The sequence below is a fragment of the Epinephelus fuscoguttatus genome, linkage group LG16 (assembly GCF_011397635.1).
Source record: "Epinephelus fuscoguttatus linkage group LG16, E.fuscoguttatus.final_Chr_v1".
NCBI lineage: Eukaryota > Metazoa > Chordata > Actinopteri > Perciformes > Serranidae > Epinephelus > Epinephelus fuscoguttatus.
Window position 1 is genome coordinate 41,890,695 of NC_064767.1, and position 19,407 is coordinate 41,910,101.

Here is a 19,407-nt window from a genome sequence, read left to right on the forward strand (position 1 = left end):
TATTTTAATGTAAATTCAATAGTGCATATTTGACCGTTTCTTCTATGAAATTTTAGGGGAAGTTCAGCCTCCCTTGTTGTCTCAGAGCAATCCCCCCTGATACGGCACTATGAGCTCTCTAAGATATGACGGAGCCTGACTATTTAAAGCTCTGTAAGTTAGGAGTAGGGTTTTAAATTCAGTTCTGGATTTTACAGGGAGCCAGTGCAGAGAAGCTAAAACAGGAGAAACATGATCTTGTTTTCTTAGTTCCTGTGAGCTCACGTGCTGCTGCGTTCTGAATTAGGTGCAAGACTTATTAGAGCTACCTGATAATAGGGAGTTATGATAATCCAGCTTAGAGGTAACAAAAACGTGGACCATTTTTTCTGCATCTTTTTGGGACAGGATAGGCCTTATTTTCACAATATTACACAGATGAAAAAATGCAGTCCATGAGGTTTGTTTTGAATGGGTTAAAAGATAAATCTTGGTCAAATATTACTCAGAGGGTTCTTACGGTAGTGCTAGAGGCCAGAGCAATGCCATCCAGAGAAACTATATCATCAGATAAAGAGTTTCTGAGGTGTTTGGGGCCCAAGAACAATAACTTCAGTTTTGTCTGAATTTAACATATGGAAATTGGATCTCATCCAGATTTTTATGTCTTTTGGGCATTTTTGAAGTTCATTGATCTGTTTCTCCTGGTTTTATTGATAGATAGAATTGTGTGTCATCCGCATAGCAATGGAAATTTACAGAGTGATTTCTAATGATGTTACCTAAGGGAAGCATGTATAAAGTGAACAGAACTGGTCCAAGCACAGAACCTTGTGGAGCTCCAAAACAAACTTTAGTACGTAGAGATGATTTATCATGAACATGAACAAACTGAAAACGATCAGATAAATAAGATTAAAACCAGCTTAGTGCAAACCCTGTTAGACCAATTAAATGTTCCAGTCTCTGTAACAGAATTTGGTGGTCAATTTTGTCAAATGCTGCACTAAGATCTAATAAAACAAGTACAGAGACGAGTCCTTTGTCTGGAGCAATCCGAAGATAATTTGTAATTTTAACTAGTGCTGTCTCAGTGCTATGATACACTCTAAATCCTGACTGAAATTCTTCAAATAAATTATTATCGCTGAGAAAGTCACATAGCTGGTCTGCGACTACTTTCTCAAGGATCTTTGAAAGAAAGGGAAGGTTTAATTACAGCTACTTTACTGTGTGGTACATAGCCTTTTAATATATTTATCATGTCTAATATGTGAGTGTTAACTAAAGGTAAGACTTCCTTAAGCAGCCTAGTTGGGATGGGGTCTAAGAGACACAATGATTTAAATAAAGAAATCATTGAGGTCAAATGTTGAAGAGAAATCAGGGAGAAGCTATAAAAATATAGGAGGTCATGAATTTTTTCCTCTAATAGTTAGAATTTTGTCATTAAAAAAGCTCATAAAATCATTACTGCTAAGGGCTAAAGGAATACAAGCTCAAGCTCAATAGAGCTGTGACTCTCAGTCAGCCTGACTACAGTGCTGAAAAGAAACCTGGGGTTGTTCTTATTTTCCTCTATTAATGCTGAGTAATAGTTTGCTCTGGCATTGCGGAGGGCCCTCTTATACGTTTTGAGACTGTCTGCCCAGACTAAACGAGGTTCTTCCAGCTTGGTTAATTGCCAATTCCTTTCAAATTTTCGCGATATTTGTTTTAATTTTCAGGTTTGAGAGCTGTACCAAGTAGCCAACTGTAAAAGACTAAGAACAAGGCTTTCAAAGGTTATAATCTAGTTTAGGTTTAGGGCTGATTAATAGACTAGAGTTAAAAATGGCTGCAACTTCCCCTCCTCAGTCGCTGCCTCGAGGAATGTGGGTATTATTATGAATGGGAGGAGAGGATTCATTTAGACTAATATTCATCTTGACACAACCAGGTTTCAGTGAGGCTGAGTAAATCAACATGATAATCTGATATTAATTTGTTTACTAACTCTGCTTTAGATGATAGAGACCTGATATTTAACAGTCCACATTTAATTCTTCTGTTTTGCCTTTGTGTCACAGGAGAGGTTTTAATTTTTATTAGGTTTTTATGCACAACTCCTCTTTGTTTAATTTTAGATTTAGATAATTTACAGTAGGTGGTCGGGGGACAGACACCGTTTGTATAACTCTGTGGGTGTGTAACTGCATTAGAAGCTCAGAGAAGCGTTTAAGACTACGACTCTGATTCCTGGTCTCAACTCTGGGTTGTCAGGGTTTTGAATTACTAATAAACTTGGCCAGGTTTCTACATATAAGAGCAGCTTCATCCAAAGTGGGATGAATGCTGTCTCTCCTAATCAGACCACGTTTTCCTCAGAACGTTTGCCAATTATTAACAAAACCCACATTGTTTCCTGGACAGCCAGCGATTGAATGTTGACGTGTGGCTAAACATCTCATCAGTGGTCCGATTTGGGAGGTGTCCAGAGAAAACGACAGAGTCAAACATAGTTTTAGCATATTCACACACCGTGGCAACTTTAATTTCAGTGACCTCCGACCTCCGTAACCGAAAGTCCTCAATACTTAGTCACAGCCTGAACACAACATGTTTCTTTCTTTTTTAAGATGTTGCCTATATTTACAGGAATTATTTAGCTCGACCGCAGTGAGTGAAGAGTGAATGTGGCAACTTCCTGTTTCAAAATAAAAGCCATTTAGTGTTCAAACTATGTACGAGGTTTTGATGTAGTCTTGGTATATTTGTGATCCCCAGGTATATGGACTTCTTCCCATTCCCTTCCAATGTCAGCACAGATTTCATGTTTGAAAAAAGTGCCAACTACTTTGACACAGAGGTGGCACCTAAAAGAGCTGCTGCTCTGCTTCCCCGAGCCAAAATCCTGGCAGTGCTCATCAACCCGTCTGACAGGGCTTACTCCTGGTACCAGGTAAGAACCACCTCACACATCCAGTGCTGTGTCACACTGTACAGCCAGTTAAAATCTCTTTACTGTCAAACTTAATTGGTGTGTGTGTGTGTGTGTGTGTGTGTGCGTGTGCGCATGCGTGTGTTAATGACCACAGCATCAGAGAGCCCACCAGGACCCTGCAGCCCTCAACAACACTTTCCATGCAGTGGTAACAGCTGGCCCCACTGCCCCCAAGGAGCTGCTTGCCCTTCAGAGACGCTGCCTTAATCCTGGGGCTTATGCTCTTCACCTGGAGCGCTGGCTGCAACACTACCAGCCCAGCCAGGTAACACACACTACAGCACGCGGACATTAGTGTGGTGCAGTCTACAACAGCTGGTTTCCATCCAGATATCTTCACATGATGTGTCAAGTTAGACAGGATGAATAGAAATGGTATGTTATTATTAATGCTTCACTTCACAAAGCATATTTGTATTGCCCTCATCTGAAGTGATTTTTTTGTGTGCTGACTTTGTGGATGTGTTCTCTGCTAAATGGAAATATTTTTCATCAAAATAATGCATATTTAATATGGGGTTATTTCTATAATGGGATTGTTCTAATTCAAAACTATCTAACTGAACTCACTGCACCATGTGAAAGAACAATATCAGCATTATTAATCATTTAGGTAAATTGATTGATTGATTGATTGATTGATTTTTATTTATTTACGTGTCATGCCACAAGTGGCCCATCCCACACTGGATTACATGACACCAATGAAACACAGAAAAACATTTCATATGTGACTTCCGGTACACATAACAAAATTAAACTTTACATAACCACAACAAAACATAATCATCTGTACAGTGCCCTATTTCTTTTAACCCAGGCCTTTTCTATACATTCTGCAAATAAAAATATTTTATGTTCAAATAACCATGCCAGCAAATCTGTATCCTGTCTCATCTCTTCCACTTCCAGTTTGTTAAATAACTGCACTCTTAAATCATGATAATATGGACAAGACAAAACAAAATGAACTTCATTTTCAGTTTCATTGAGAACACATAAAAAAAACTGTCATCCTCATTTGTTCCAACCCAACGTCCTGTTTCAATATGCAGAGGAAGAATACCTGACCTGAACTGGGCACACAATGATCTTCTCCTCTTAGACAAATTATATTTAACATAATTCTCTACACCAAACTCATTTTTAATCCAACAGAAAATTCTAAGTTTTGGTTTGTTCCAAACCTCAACGGCCCATTTCTGTTTTAGCTGCTGGAAAACAATCTCTTTAATCATTTCAGTATCTACCTTCTCCCTATGAATATAAGATTCCTCAAAACCTGTCTTCTGAAATAATGTGTGCATATGTTCAGCCCAAGGTCCACCCATCTGCACGTCCCACATTAACATTTTCTTACAAAGACTACTGTCACTCATACCAAGAAATCTATTCCATAATCTACACATACACACCACCCATTGAACTTTGCAAGGTTCCCAACCCATATCTCCAGTGATTGCGTGCATACTTATTAACTCCTAAAAAATACCTAATAGCTCTTTGATGGACTTGCTCACATCTCTTCTGTTCTTTATAGCCCCATACCCCAGCAACATAATCCAACACAGGACAGACACAGGCATGACAGAGTTTAGTGTAGGAAGAGAACCCCGTATCTCTTAGGCTGGATTGCACCAACAAGGTTTAATTTAATCTAATCTCTCTGATTAGCTCTAATCAAAGATTAGTAAAACTAGGTTTAAAATGAGTTAATCCAGGTTTAAAATTAAGCAGAGCTCTGTTGCACCATTTAAAATTAATCTCAGTTTAGTAAAACTCAGTTTAACTGAATTTAAACTTAGTTTAAACTGATTTAAATCAATAGGGATAATTGTGGATATCGAAATTAAAATTAATAATTAAATATGCAATTATGCAAACACAAATACACACACATACAAACAAACAAACAAAAACATAACAATGAAAGAAAAAAAATAGGAAGGAGGATAAGGGATGGGGGGCGTACGTGCGGGTGTGTGTGTGGCGGGTTCGGGCTACTCTGCAGCCACAGGGGGATCCGAGGTAACCTCTGACTCTGATTCAAATTAATTATTATATATTAATATAATAACTTGGACTTATATGTATGTATATATTTTTTCTTCTCCTCTCCTCCCCATAACTCCAATTTCGATGATGATGATTATTATTATTGCTATTTTTATCATCTCTACTAGTATATTATTAGTAGTAGTATATTATTATTATTAATACTGTTGTTGTTGTTATTATTACTGTTATTATTATTATTATCTCCCATCCAAGATGATGATGATGATGATGATGATTATTACTGCTACCACTATTTTTATTATCATTGTTATTATGGTTATTTTACTATCGGTTCCTTTCGAGCCATAATACAAACACGCACACACGCACACACACACACACACACACACACACTCACTCAGTCAGTCACTAGTATTGTTGCGTCATGTCATGTGTCTTAGTGTAACCGTGTCCCACCTGTCTTGTTTTGTCATGTTTGTTAAGCATTAATAAATAAAAAAAAATAAAATGAAATAAATAAATAAATAAATAAATATGCAATTAAATAGGCTACATCGGAAGTGTGCTGTCAGGACCCCGGATTTATATATTAAAAAAAAAGAGGGAGACTGTTTCAACAGGTGCTTTTCCGATTAAACGTTACGTTGTTGCTAGCTAGCAAAAACATTAGCCTAACGTCACTTGTGACAGATCGGCTACGTTACTATGGCTCGACAGAGAAGCTCAGACTTTTCTCCTTTGAAAAAAACTTGCTGACCGAATTAATGGAGCAATATGGGCAAATAATAGAAGACAAGAAAACGGACAACAGCAACCGAAGACAGGCTAACTTATTGTAATAAGCTAACAATTAGCAACGGAGTGAGGTTTCCTGACCCGTACTTAATGTCGGGTCAGTGGGTCACCGACCCAACAAAATGGCCTAAGCTACAGTGGCCGGACATTTTTTTTATATCTTGTGGAGAAACCCAGCGTTTATACTCATGAAAAACTCAAGGCATATAAATGATGTGTATAATTTTGTACTTTGCGGTCATGTCCAAGATATTGAATACCGGGATTTATCTGATGGTTTTTGTGCTCTACGGACCGAAGTACTGCCCGAGCCAGTGACAAGGACACAAAACAGTAACGTTAACTAATGTACAAGACCTGGGCGAATCTGAACAAGTCGACCAACTATATACTGACAGCGAACTACACTTGTATGGCTGGGTAAGTGTTGTTAAATGTAACGTTAACCTCGCTAGTCAGACCTCAGACATGGGCAACATACGACCCCGGAACCTCAAAGGAAATCAAAACGACAACCAAAACATCAATAAAATGCAGCATTGTGTTAACAGAAAACAGAACAATCATAACCTGCCTACCTTCCTGGCACTGTGTGAACGGCAGCCTGTTGCAGCAGCTCCTATTTTGTGTATTTTAAATTTCTGCTGTGACATTGAAATTTCCCCCCGAGGGGTTAATAAAGTACCTACCATACCATACCAGAAGAGAAAATGAATTAATTTATTCATGCAGGTCTGTAGCTTACTGCAAAGTATGAGTCTATTACACAAACACAGTCTCACAGTTACACACGTAATAACAGAACAGAAAATTATTTATTCATGAATATGACGCTATTTGTTCAAAGATAGTGTCTGTGAATATTAATATTTTCCTCATTCAGTGATGCAGCAGGTCTGGCAAATAGGCTATTAGTAGTAGTAATCTGTCATGTAACAAATTCATGTAGCCTAGTTAACACAAATTAACTCTCACTCTTTAATGTTTATTTTATCACCAAAGTGGTAAATACCAGTGGGAAACTCGGATTTTTTCACATTTAGGAAATGAGATGGGGTTCTACCCAAAGTCAAGCACCATAAAAGTAACGTAAAAGTAACGAGTAACGTAAAAAGTTACTTTTCACAGAGGGTAACTAAGTAAAGTAAGGGATTTCTTTTTTTAAGAAGTAACGAGTAACGAGCAAACACTACTTTTTAAAAGTAACTTCCCCAACACTGCCGACAAGACCAATTTGTCAGTAGTCCATTGTTTTCACAGCAAAAAAAAATGATAAAGTTACACTAAAATGATGTATAACAGAGCTTTCATACAGCTTTGCACAATCATTACTCTTGGATGGATTACTCACGAATGCAGACTCGCACAGAAATGCCACACATATCATATGAAAGTGCGGGAGCAGAGCTTTCCAGTGATACCACACACACCATTGTGCTGTCATCCCATCACGCTGTAAATACAGATTAATTGTCTACAAAATAAAAACCTGACAAATTTCTTTACAATCCATTATACAGATCTTGTTATCAGTCACTTCATATAGTGAGGAATATCATATCTTACCACGTGTAGCTGCCCTTGGCTTTATGAAACACGCAGAGAGTCTCCTTTACGGGTGCAACAGTGGATTTTTATTCTCCGTCCTCACCATTTACACCGTGAAACTAAAAAGACGAATACAGTCAATTAAATCCTGTTCATCATGCATCAATACACAATATAAAACACATGCTCCACATAGCAGCTAAACAAATTGGTCACTTTACAAACATTATTTAATGATTTTAATAATACATTTATCAAGAGTTAAAATCATGAACGCACCTCGCTCTGCTCACCAAGGGTGCAAACTTTATCTAGCGTCCTCTTTTCCTCCTGTCAATCTGCCATTTCGGGCACTATCGCTACCCAACACAAAATTAAACACCAATTAACCAGGAGATTTAACAAACAATGAAACAGCAAAGACAAATTTCAACAAAGGCACAAATAAATGTTAACTCACAGCTTTTCTGGAGGATCACCATTACTGCGAGGAGCCAAAAGAGGAAAAGAGGTAAGGAGGTACATAAAGCTTCCAGGCACTTCGCCCAGGTATTATGACACAGGTTACAGCGCCCACATCTGACAACCTCCGCACACTGTGGGTCACTTACACCACGTCTTAGGCTTGCCTGTGTTTCTCCCTGTCTATCCACATTTGTAGTCCAGCTTTCAAGATGCAAATACCTCCATACTGTCCAGTTGATACTCCATCAAACTTTGCATGACAAGGCCGGCCACTTCACCTTTGCGCACCCAGACAACTGTAACCTAATTATGCATGCATGACAGGGCCGTAGTCACCATATATATTGAGGGGGGACATGCCCCACCCCCCCCACCCTCCAATGCCCAATTTTTTTTTTTTTTTTTACTGCAAAGTGGCAAATATTATCTTGGAGGACATCATTGCACTTGGTTTACTATTTTTCTATGATCTTAGATGTAAATATTGCATGTTTCTTTTAGATAAAACACATTTTTGACTTGTGAATGAGTCAATGGAATTTCTTGCAATAATGAAAAAATACTGGTAATCATGTCCGCCTGGCACAAACCACATGTTTTGGACAGCTGTAAAGTGACAGAATGTCCCACCATCATTTATTTATTTATTTATTATGGATCCCCATTAGTCTTCCCAAAGTGAAGACTATTCTTCCTGAGGTCCAGACAGTCATATATACAGTACAATCAAAATAAAAACTTAATACAATGAAACAATACAATAAAATACAAAAACCAAATGCATACTCAAATTTAAACAAAACAAACAGAAAAACTCAGTGTTTCTAATAACTCTTAATGTACAATCAACATACCTCATTCAAAGAACCCAAAACATCATTACAGTTCTGCAATTTCAACTTGCTAACTAAACGCAATTTCTTTACCAATATTGGCTTCTTTTAATTTCTTTTTAAATCTCAATTTATTGTCTATCCTAATTATATTTGGCGGAAGCTTATTCCAATATGCTATTGCTCTATACATTACAGTTCTCTTCAGTGCATTAGATCTTGGTAGCGGTAGAGTAAAGTAAACACCCATAGCATGCCTAGTGGTATAGCCGTGTCTAGCATTTATAGGTTGTAGCTGAACCAACAAATTCTTATATTTACCAGAATGATAAATATTAAACAGAAATGTCACAAGCCTACATGCCAGTCTTTGATCCACTTTCATCCAAGACAGTACTCCATGCATCCATTCAACACTACTCCTTCCATTACAGCGGAGTGCGAGGCGTGCCGCTCTGTTTTGAGTGATCTGGAGTTTATGTAAGTCTTGTTTTGAAGCGCTAGACCATATTGTTGGGCAGTACTCAAGGCAAGATAATACTAAAGATTGCAATACTAGTTGAACCGTTGAGCCAGACAACAAGTGTGCGGCCCTTCTTATCATTGAAATATTTCTACTCATTTTAGACACTATTTTATTAATATGTGATGACCACGAAAGTGTTTCATCAATAATCTCACCCAACAATTTGGCCTCTCTAACTTGCTCAATATTAGCACCCTGTAAAACAAGATGGAGCTCAGGATTAGATCTTAGCATATATATAGAGCCCAGCATGATACTCTTTGTTTTTAAAACATTCATCTTTAACCTATTTTCACTCACCCAATGAGAGACTAACATCAGCTCCTCTTGCAATAATTTGTTTACTAACACAGCATTTTCCCCAGAGACATACATTGTAGTATCATCCGCGTAAATTTCCATACGTGCACTTTTTAATACATATGGTAAATCATTAACATAAATTGAATATAATAACGGTCCAAGGCAACTTCCTTGTGGGACACCACATTGTAGGGTCACCATGTCTGAAATTGTACCATTAAACAACACACATTGTTGCCTCTTAAACAGATAACTTTTCATGAGTTTAATAACACCTTCTTCAAAATGATATGCTGATAGCTTCCTTACTAATATCTCATGATCAATTATATCAAATGCAGCACTAAAGTCCAGGAGCACAGCACCCACCATTAACTTCCTATCAATGTCTTTAAGCCAGTTATCAGTCAACGATGTTAGTGCTGTGTTCGTGGAATAGCCAACCCTATATGCGTGCTGACACTCAGTATTAATATTATTTAGTTCAAAATAACATTGAATCTGCTTACATATATTTTTTTCCATCAATTTACTTAATACAGGTAGTATACTGACAGGCCTGCTATTCGGGCCTGCAAATGTCTCCCTGCTGTTTTTTCTCATCGGAGAAACCTTTGCAATCTTCCACATCTGTGGATAAACACCGTTTTGAAAACATAAATTAAAGATATGACATACAGCCGCCGCAATAAACTTAGCCGCTAGACGTAGCAGTCTACCATCTAAATTATCAGCTCCACATGGCTTATCCGTTTTAATTGAAAGCAACAGCTTCTCCAGTTCTTCTCCTCCTATCCTCTCAAATTCAAACCTACACACCTTGTCCTTCATAATCTTATTTTTTATAATGTAATCCGAAAATTGACTACTGACCGGTGATATCTTGTTTCTAATTGTATTTACTTTATTGATGAAGAAATTATTAAAATAATTTGCAATGTCAACTGGTTTTGTTATAAACACACCCTCAACCTCTATGAATGACGGCCCATTGTCTGTTTTTTTCCTACCCACCGCTTCATTAAGTGTTTGCCAAAGTTTCTTACTGTCATTTCTACATTCCATAAATTTGCATCCGTAATAGTGTTTTTTCTTCATTCTATTCATTTTAGTTATTTTATTCCTAATAGTCCTGTACTCTTGCCAAGCCACAAGGCAACCAGTTGTAACTGCTGACTTCTTAAGTAAATCTCTCTCTTTTATACACTTTTTCAAGTCATCATCAAGCCAAGGAGTTTTAATCTTCCTAACAGTAATCTTTTTAATTGGAGCATGTTTATCACAAATATTAGAAAATAATGTTGTAAAATTTGATAGTGCATCCTCTGTATCTTTTATGTCCAGAACTGATTCCCAATTCACCCTTTTCAAATCATCAACAAAATTCTCCTCAGAAAAGTTCTTATACATTCTTTTATGAACAATCTTAGGTCCAGTTTTGGGTACCTTAGCTTTCCAAGTTGTTGCAATTAAATTGTGATCACTAAAACCCACAGATACAGAAATCACTTCAGAACACTTCTCAGGGGCATTTGTATAAAAATGATCAATACATGTAGATGAACGTGAACCTTCCCTATTGATATGAATTCTAGTAGGTATGTTCACAATCTGAGACAGGTTGTATACAGTGGCTGCATCACTCAACTTCCTTTTCAAAGAACAATTACTCGAAAACCAATCCACATTCATATATGCGAATATTAATTCATAATCAGAGTCAGTTGCATTCTGTAGCATTGTGCAAATATTATCTAAATAATCGACACTAGAATTAGGTGGCCTATAGCAACAGCATGTTAAAATAGGTTTCATATGTGGCAAATGCACTTGAAGCCATAGCGCTTCCACACCATTTATAACTAGGTCTTTTCTAATTTTTGCAGGAATATGGTCTTGAATGTAAAATGCCGTTCCTCCCCCATTTCCGTCTCTATCCAACCTAAATATGTTATAACCTTGAATAGTCAACTCAGAGTCATCTATATTGTCGTTTAAGTGTGTTTCCGTGATGGCCATTACATGAATGTTATTTTCAAGCAAGATTGAACCCAACTCAGTAACCTTATTTCTTAAACTGCATATATTCAAATGTGCAACTCTCAACCCTTTTTTTGGTAACTTAATTGACATTTTAATCGGTGAAAATTAAAAATACAAAATCACAGAAAATAAACCTAAAAATTAAAAAGTCAATGGATCAGACGACAGAGACAATGTTCCACACTCACTCATACTTGCTCAGTTCATCCAGCTTTCTGACTAGTATTACTTTGGCTTGTTCAGGAGACTGTCCATTCAGTTTAATAAATACCTTGCAATTTGAAGTCCAAGTTCCCTGGATTTTGTTTTGCTTCTTTAGGAATCTTGCTTTCCTCGCAATCTCCACATTCTTCTGTGTCAGGTGTTCATTCAGGTAAACCTTCGTTCCTCTTAGATTTTTTCCTTGTCTCAACAGTTCCAATTTATGCTTCCTGCTGACAAACTTCAGGATTACAGCTGGCGTTTCCATTTGATTTACTCTTCTGGCTTGTCCCTCTACAACTGTTTGTTTCCTGCGAGGCAGGGAATAACAAACTTCAATATTATTTCTCTCGATAACAATGTTCTTTGATTGTAGAAACGCCACCACCTCCTCTTCCACTGTTATACTCTCCTCCTCACTGGGCTCGATTTCATGTCCCAGGGCACGGGCAGCAGCCTTTGCATAGGTCTTTGATTTAATGTCCAGTCCAGAGACAATAATATCATTAAGTCTCGAATACTGTTCCAGCTCATCAACTCTGTTTTCCAGTGTGTCAATCCTATCCGTTTGGTCAGCATTCAATGCTTTCAATTGTGCCATCTCTTTAACCAAACTATTTATTACCTGTTGTTGGTCAGATATTTTGTCCATAGCACTTGAGAGCATACTTATAGCCTCCTTCATTTCATTCACCTCACCCTGTAGTTGTTTCAGTGCCATGGTGTTAGTCTGGTTGATGGTCTGCTGCCGGGCCTAGGCAGGTGAATAATCTGATGCAGGGCCCAGGCAGGTGGATGGCCTGATGCAGGGCCCAGGCAGGTGGTTGGTCTGATGCAGGGCCTCTGCAGTTGGTCTGCTGCCAGGCCTAGTCATGTGAATGGTCTGCTGCTGGGCCCAGTCAGGTGGATGGTCTGATGCAGGGCCTAGGCAGGTGGATGGTCTGATGCAGGGCCTCTGCAGGCGGTCTACTGCCGGCCCAGGCATGTGAATGGTCTGATGCAGGGCACAGGCAGGTGGATGGTCTGCTGCTGGGCCTAGGCCGGTGGATGGTCTGATGCTAGGCCCGAGCTCGGCCCTGTCTGTAATCACCAGATTCCAACCTTGAGTTACAAACTACTCCTTTACTCAATCCCAGAGTACACCGGACAGCACCCACAGAAGATTGCTTTGAGGATCATGGTTCTTATATTGCCAGATTCCAGAGAGTCTCCCCTCTTCATATATGGCAGAATATGTCATTTTTCACTATGGTGAGACACATGAAAAAATGTAAATTTAGTAACACGGATTTGTTTGTTTTTTTCATTGATATAAAAATTAATATAAAATACAGGCACATAGAAGGACATGAAATGACCTGATAGCCCACATTGTCCTGAAAAAAAACCAAGATATAGCATGTGTATGTAGCCTTTATAATGACTGTGATATGAGCTTAAAAGTAAATGCAGTAAAAATACCCCAAAAACGCCTAGGGCCCATAGGGTTAAAGTGACACAATTGCACTGTTCAGCTAAAGCTGTGGAAGTTAACACCTCAAAAGAGATACAATTTTTCAAGCACTCAAAGGGCGTGATACTATAATCAACAACAGCTTTTCCCTTAGTGGGCATCGAAGTATAATTATCACTCAAGGGGCAAATCCTCCCATTTAAAATACACAACTTAGCATCCTTAAGAAAATCATTTAATACCTCTCCATGTTTGTTAATATATCTAAATTAACCCTTAACGGAATTTCATCCACTTCCTTCAAGTAATCCTCCAAGTTCCCAACTCTACTGTTTAGATCCCCACATATATAAATCGCTTCCACTTCAGCATACAGATACACCTGGCTCAACAGGTGATTAAAGAAACCTAATAAATCACGCCCCCAAGGATCACAAAATAAATGAGAAAACGTAACACCTAATATTCCATCAAACTGCTTGTCTATTATTTCAGTTTTATATCATTTATATTGTCCCGGGTAAAAGTAAACATACATAGCAAAACAGAAAACTTAACATCTCTGCTTACCTGGAGACAAACTGGTGATAATATTGATGGTTATATGACAATTGTAATTGCACTTACAGTAAATTAAAAAAGTTTCAGTGTGCACAGTCACAGCATAAACTATGAACCAAAGGGAACAACATAATGAAACAGCAATCACTTCTAAGATTTGTACAAGCTACAAAAAATGTGATTAGAGCAAGTCATTTCATATTGACACCTTCACTCTCATTGTCCTTCTAACATGTCATCATCCAGGCAACATTAAATCAGTCTGTACTTTTACATGCTTCAACTTAAGGGCTTATTGTGACAACTGACAATGTTTTTAAGAGCTGAAATGTGTAGATGCTACATCCAACCAAGCAAGCTTGGTGAAGAGCATATCCCTGGTTATAACTTTAATGCTTCCATGTCTCTAACATGTACTGGACTTTGTTGCCCCCTACTGTCCAGGTACAGATATAACACTCTAAATATAACATGGACAGAATATACTCTGTGGAGGAATCTGAGCACAGAACAACATCTTATGCCAGTTAAGGATATATTTAAGTTAAATGGACTTCAAGCAGGTCTTAGAGTTAAACTTACAGATGTGGTCCTAGGTAATGTTAACTGGTTGGTCAGTTTCTGCCAAAGCTCTGTACATTCAGTATAATGTCATAAGGTATGGGGACCTGCATGACACTCACATGTGGGTCCCTGTGATGTGATTACTTCCTCTTGAATGTGACGATTCACTTAGCCAGTCAATGCCACAGGCAGGAATATTGTGACTGTCAAGCTGTTATCAAGCATTATCAAGTGATGCACCAGAACCAATGAGAAAATATATCCACAAGCGGCAATCCCAGGTTCAAGCCCTTTCTCTGCCAACAGCAGGAAGCCGTTTAATTGCCCAAAACCAGGTTTCAGGCTTCATAAAGCTGACTTAAAGGGATATTTCACAGATTTTTAACCAGTTTTTTATCATAACAATGTGGGTAGTGTGTGTAAATCAACTGTGGTAAACCTCCCCCCATTTAACTAGTGCCTAGATCACCCTGCTCCCCTCACAGCAAAACTCTGCTGGCATCATCCAGCTGAGTTTTGCAAGTTTCTCGGGCTGTTGCTTGAACTACAGGCTGTACCTCTGCTTTTTTGTATTGCTCACCACCCATGCCAGGCACAAAGTTGTTAAGCTCCTTGTAGCCCTGCACTAAAATCAACTTTTCAGAATTTATCAGACTGAATATTTATGGAATAAAGGAATGATATCTGTCGGCTGTGATTGGTTTGTAATGTGACTCCTGTCTGACTGCTGAGCATAGCCTATTCCCGTGTCTGTCCTTTCAAATTAAATTCCCACATGGTCCAGTCATACAGGTTTGGATTTATCTTGACAAGGTGCAGCTCCTAATGAGTTTCACAGTTGATTGATTGTTTTTTGTTTTGTCCTGCGACTAAGCGACCAATGAAATCCCGCAGATTAGTGACCCTTCTGGTTGGCTAACGTTTGGTTGACTATTAGGGGCAGCCCTAATCTAAACCCTGCTACAATGCTACACTGAAGTGAATAAATGAAACCAAATGTAGCAATAATCCACTTCATAATTCATAATAGATGTGATTCATTTTATAAGTATCAAGATGTAACCTTCCCGTTATCCTTACCCACACCTTAACCACCTCTCTTTTAACGTAATACTTCGTGGCTAGCTAATTGCTAAGTTAGCAATTTTGTCGGGACTTCTGCTCTCGGGCCAAGGAGCCAAGGAGGTTGATAGTGGACTGACATGTAGGTTAAGGTGGGCATGTCTTGTAGCTAGAGGGCGGGACGCATAGCTGCTCCAGCTGCAGTTATACCTACTTGAAAGACGGAGAGAGACCAATAACATACTTGTGTCATCATAATAACGTATGCAACATTTCAATAATTGCACACTGAAAGCCCCACCTTTTGCTCCCCATTTATCAGCTGTGAATGAAACCTCATTTCATTCAATTTACTGTTTTTCACATAGGCAACTAAGTGAAGAATCCATTATGGTTGCCGTAATTGTTAAAAAAAAAAATACTTTTTTGTAAAGGACATTGAGATATACTGTATATATTTGTCAGATTTCAAGTCAGTCAAAGTCATGGTGTGAGTGGCATGGCCATTCAGAGTTCTCAATTTTTGGGCTTTAAATTACAGCACTACCATCAAGCTAATTGAGATCAAATTCAGTGTGAAGCATTAGGACATAATTTCCAGGTTTGGTGCCAAGTTATGTTTCTCTAGCTTATAAATATAATGCTAAGTAGGCCACACACACACACATCAATCATTTTAAGACTTGGTTAATACTTGCCCCTGTCGGGCTTGAACCTTAATAATAACAACAATGGCGAGTCCTGTAGACAAGATCGACACCGTTATGAAGGCTGTTTGTCATTTCTTCTCAGTATTTCTGGACATTGTATTTTTAGGCGGATACATTGGTCTGAAGTGATTGGTTAGGGAAATCAAATTCCCCTCCTCCTGGAAATCACTTAGAGTTTATGCAATGTCAGACTAAAGATGAAAATGGGGTGTAAGGCATTGATAATTCTGTCTGACATAGACCAATCTATTACTTTATCTTTAGGTGTGGTTATAACACAAATTGATAGGGGAGATAGTTCTGTGTCAATGATCAGCTGTTACCCCTTTGGGAGGGTATTTGCCCTAAGGAGCACTAGTTTGATCCAAACATCTCCAAAGGTAGAATTGAAATGAGAGGGTACTCTTAACCTCTGTAGTGGCATGGAAGCAGCTGTTTCTTATGTCATCACAGTATCATCTACCACTGTGGAAACGAGTCATGAATGTAACTGTCTCTGTGTGTGTTATAGTTGCACATTGTTGACGGGGCCCTGCTGCGAACCAACCCTGCACTGGTGATGGAGGGAATCCAGAGATTTCTCGGTGTCACTCCCATCTTCAACTATACCCAGGCTCTAATGTTTGTAATGCACTCACACACACATACAACCACAGATAAATACACACTGATCATCTAGTGAACCTGTACTCTTAAAAGAACAGCACATTTAGTTTGAGAGCAACAAAAAACACAGCAATGTTTCCAAGTACCACGTGTGGAAGGTGTTAAATAAACACACTGTGTGTCTGCAGGTACGATGACAGCAAAGGTTTCTGGTGTCACAGAGTGGAAGGAGGTAGAGCCAAATGTCTGGGGAAGAGTAAAGGCAGGAAGTACCCAGAGATGAGTCCTGAGGTATATCTACATTTCACTCAGTCATCACCTCACTTCACTCATAGACTCCAAGTATAAACAGCAAACTCTAAAGGATCACTTTGGTTTACTAAAACTTGGGTCTTGTTTTTTATTCCATCAGTATTAATGAAATTGTACTCACCAAGGTAAACAGTTGAGATTTTGGAATACAATGACATCACTAAAAAGAAGTCTTGGGGACATGAAACACGAGCAGTCAGGTGATCAAATGTACTGGTCAGCAGCACTTTGAAGAAAGTAAACCCAGTTTATATTGATACCACATGAATGGGAGGTCCTAGCGTCTAAGAAACCCACACAACTGGACTGGTTCTGCCTCTTTAGAAATATTAAGGGGCCACTGGGCGCTACTCTTGTGCCTTTTCTGTGCCAACTTTCAAGAGCACTGAGGCAGGTTGCATCTGAGGTTGCTAAGCGACCATAACCAGCACTGTATCATAGCCTCTTTACCTGAAATCCTGAGTGCAGGGCTGATCTTTTTCCAGGCACTGTTTGTGTGCGCTCTGGCAGCCCTGCACTAGAATTATTAACTACTTCCTCGTAGTTATCACTAACTGATGTTTGCCTGTGCCTGCCACCTATCTGTGTTGAAAACAATGAATTTGAGGGCACAAAAAACACTGCATGTGTAAGGCCCCTAAAGGGCCTAAACCAACCACTAAAAAGTATGTGTATGACACAGCCTCATCTTTTTTCTCTGTGCTAAAGAGAGTACCTCTCCATACACACTTAACACTAGCGCTGCCCAACATTCCCACATTATGTTATTTATTTTAGTTTAATAAACACTTTGCCACCTTTAATCATTGTGGATTCTCTCATTTGTTGCAAGTCTTGACCAGGGTTTGTTAAAATTGTTTTTCATAAGATCTTCCACCTAACCCCAAATGTCCATGCCCCTGCAGGCATACACGTGCACATATAAAATACTGTACACGAGCACTGTGATATGTTAACTAACTTCACTATGAAGAGAAATAATCAGTCAGTAGTGTAAGGCTGTGGTGCTGTGTGGATTTACAGATAAATATTCAAACAATTAATGTACCCATACTAATTGGCTATTATTTAAATAAAATTGAATTGAAAAATTGAATTGAATTATTTTTTAGTAATTTCATGTCTCTATGCCTGTAATAGTGGTAGTCAACGGCATTTTGTGTTGTCCGTCTATCCCATTCTCATAAAGGCAATACTTCAAGATCACCTTGAGCGAATTTATTCAAATTTGGCACAAACATCCATTTGTACCGAAAAATAAACTGATTAAAATTTGGTGGTCAAAGGTCAAGCTCACTGTGACTTTGTCTGTCTTAGTCTTGAGAATGTAATACCTCCAGAAAACCTTAGGGAATTTGTTTAAGTTTGACACAGTGACCTTGACCTTTGAAGACCAAAGGTCAAGGTCACTGTGACATCATAATGTTCTGTAAAAACACTTTTCAGGCCATTATTCAACGTCACATCCGGGGAACAGAAGGAGACATTTGGTCAGATACTGAATTGGTGACAGAAGGGCTCTTTAGGGCTAAGTACATACAGTACATTTGTTCACAGTAATGAGCAGGTGAAATGTCTGTCTAGCTTACATATGAGGTGTCTTAAGATTTAGGAAAATGCAATTTTATTGAACACAATAAAAGTATAATCTTAAAAACAACTGGCATTTATTGAACGAACGTTAGTTGAATGAACACCCCTCCAGCTGATCTATGAGAAATGACGCCACCTCCAGAGGGTCGGACTCATTCATCCGTCTTTACCACCCCATGCAGGGCTCCAGATTAACTTTTTTTAGTAGTAGCACTGTAGCCCTTAACTGAAAAATTTTAGGAGCAGAAGCAGAAAATTTAGGGGCACACCTTTAAACCTCCTGCAATGCAGTTACTCACATTTTTGGCCATTTTAACTGTTTCATAAACTATATGTAGTCTTCTACTATATATTAACATTGTATATTAACACTGTTTTAATAATTAAAGTATTTAGCATTACACAGATTTGTGGTCAGTGGGATGTGAAGATTCTTAAAGTAGCATTTGTACAGATGTGAAGCCCTGATTATATCTGACTGATCTTTAATGAAAGCTGTTGTCTTGTATTTTTTTTCCCTCTGAAAACATTAACCTTGTAGTCAGACCATGGACGTAATTTGGGGGGAGGACACAGGGGACATGTCCCCTGCACTTTTTCAGGAAGCAGTTTTGGTCCCCTGCAGTTTTTACCGTCCAAAAACAATGTTACGCGCCTATCATTGAGCACTAGGACCACACGGAAAACAGCCGCTCAAACTGAAGCCTGTTTCCCTTTAGAGGGCATGATGAGAAAGATACAAGGAGCACAGTGAACTGAATAGCAGTGATGGGAATAACGGCGTTATAAAAAAAACAGCGTTACTAACGGTGCTACTTTTTTCAGTAACGAGTAATCAAAAAAAGTTACTG

At 38.6% G+C, this 19,407-nt stretch overlaps 2 protein-coding genes across 2 annotated transcripts in view; both read left to right on the forward strand.

Moving 5' to 3' along the window:
* ndst2a (N-deacetylase/N-sulfotransferase (heparan glucosaminyl) 2a) overlaps positions 1-19,407 on the forward strand; it is a 109,654-nt gene that overhangs the window by 85,742 nt on the left and 4,505 nt on the right. Inside the window, exons 11-14 of the mRNA XM_049601169.1 lie at positions 2,746-2,920; positions 3,057-3,227; positions 16,557-16,666; positions 16,840-16,942. Of these exons, the coding sequence (XP_049457126.1) occupies positions 2,746-2,920; positions 3,057-3,227; positions 16,557-16,666; positions 16,840-16,942 (559 nt within the window). The remainder of the gene's footprint in view (positions 1-2,745; positions 2,921-3,056; positions 3,228-16,556; positions 16,667-16,839; positions 16,943-19,407) is intronic.
* Positions 1-19,407, forward strand: part of LOC125904018 (zinc finger and SCAN domain-containing protein 29-like) — a 158,578-nt gene that overhangs the window by 83,071 nt on the left and 56,100 nt on the right. The gene's annotated exons all lie outside the window — the stretch shown is intronic.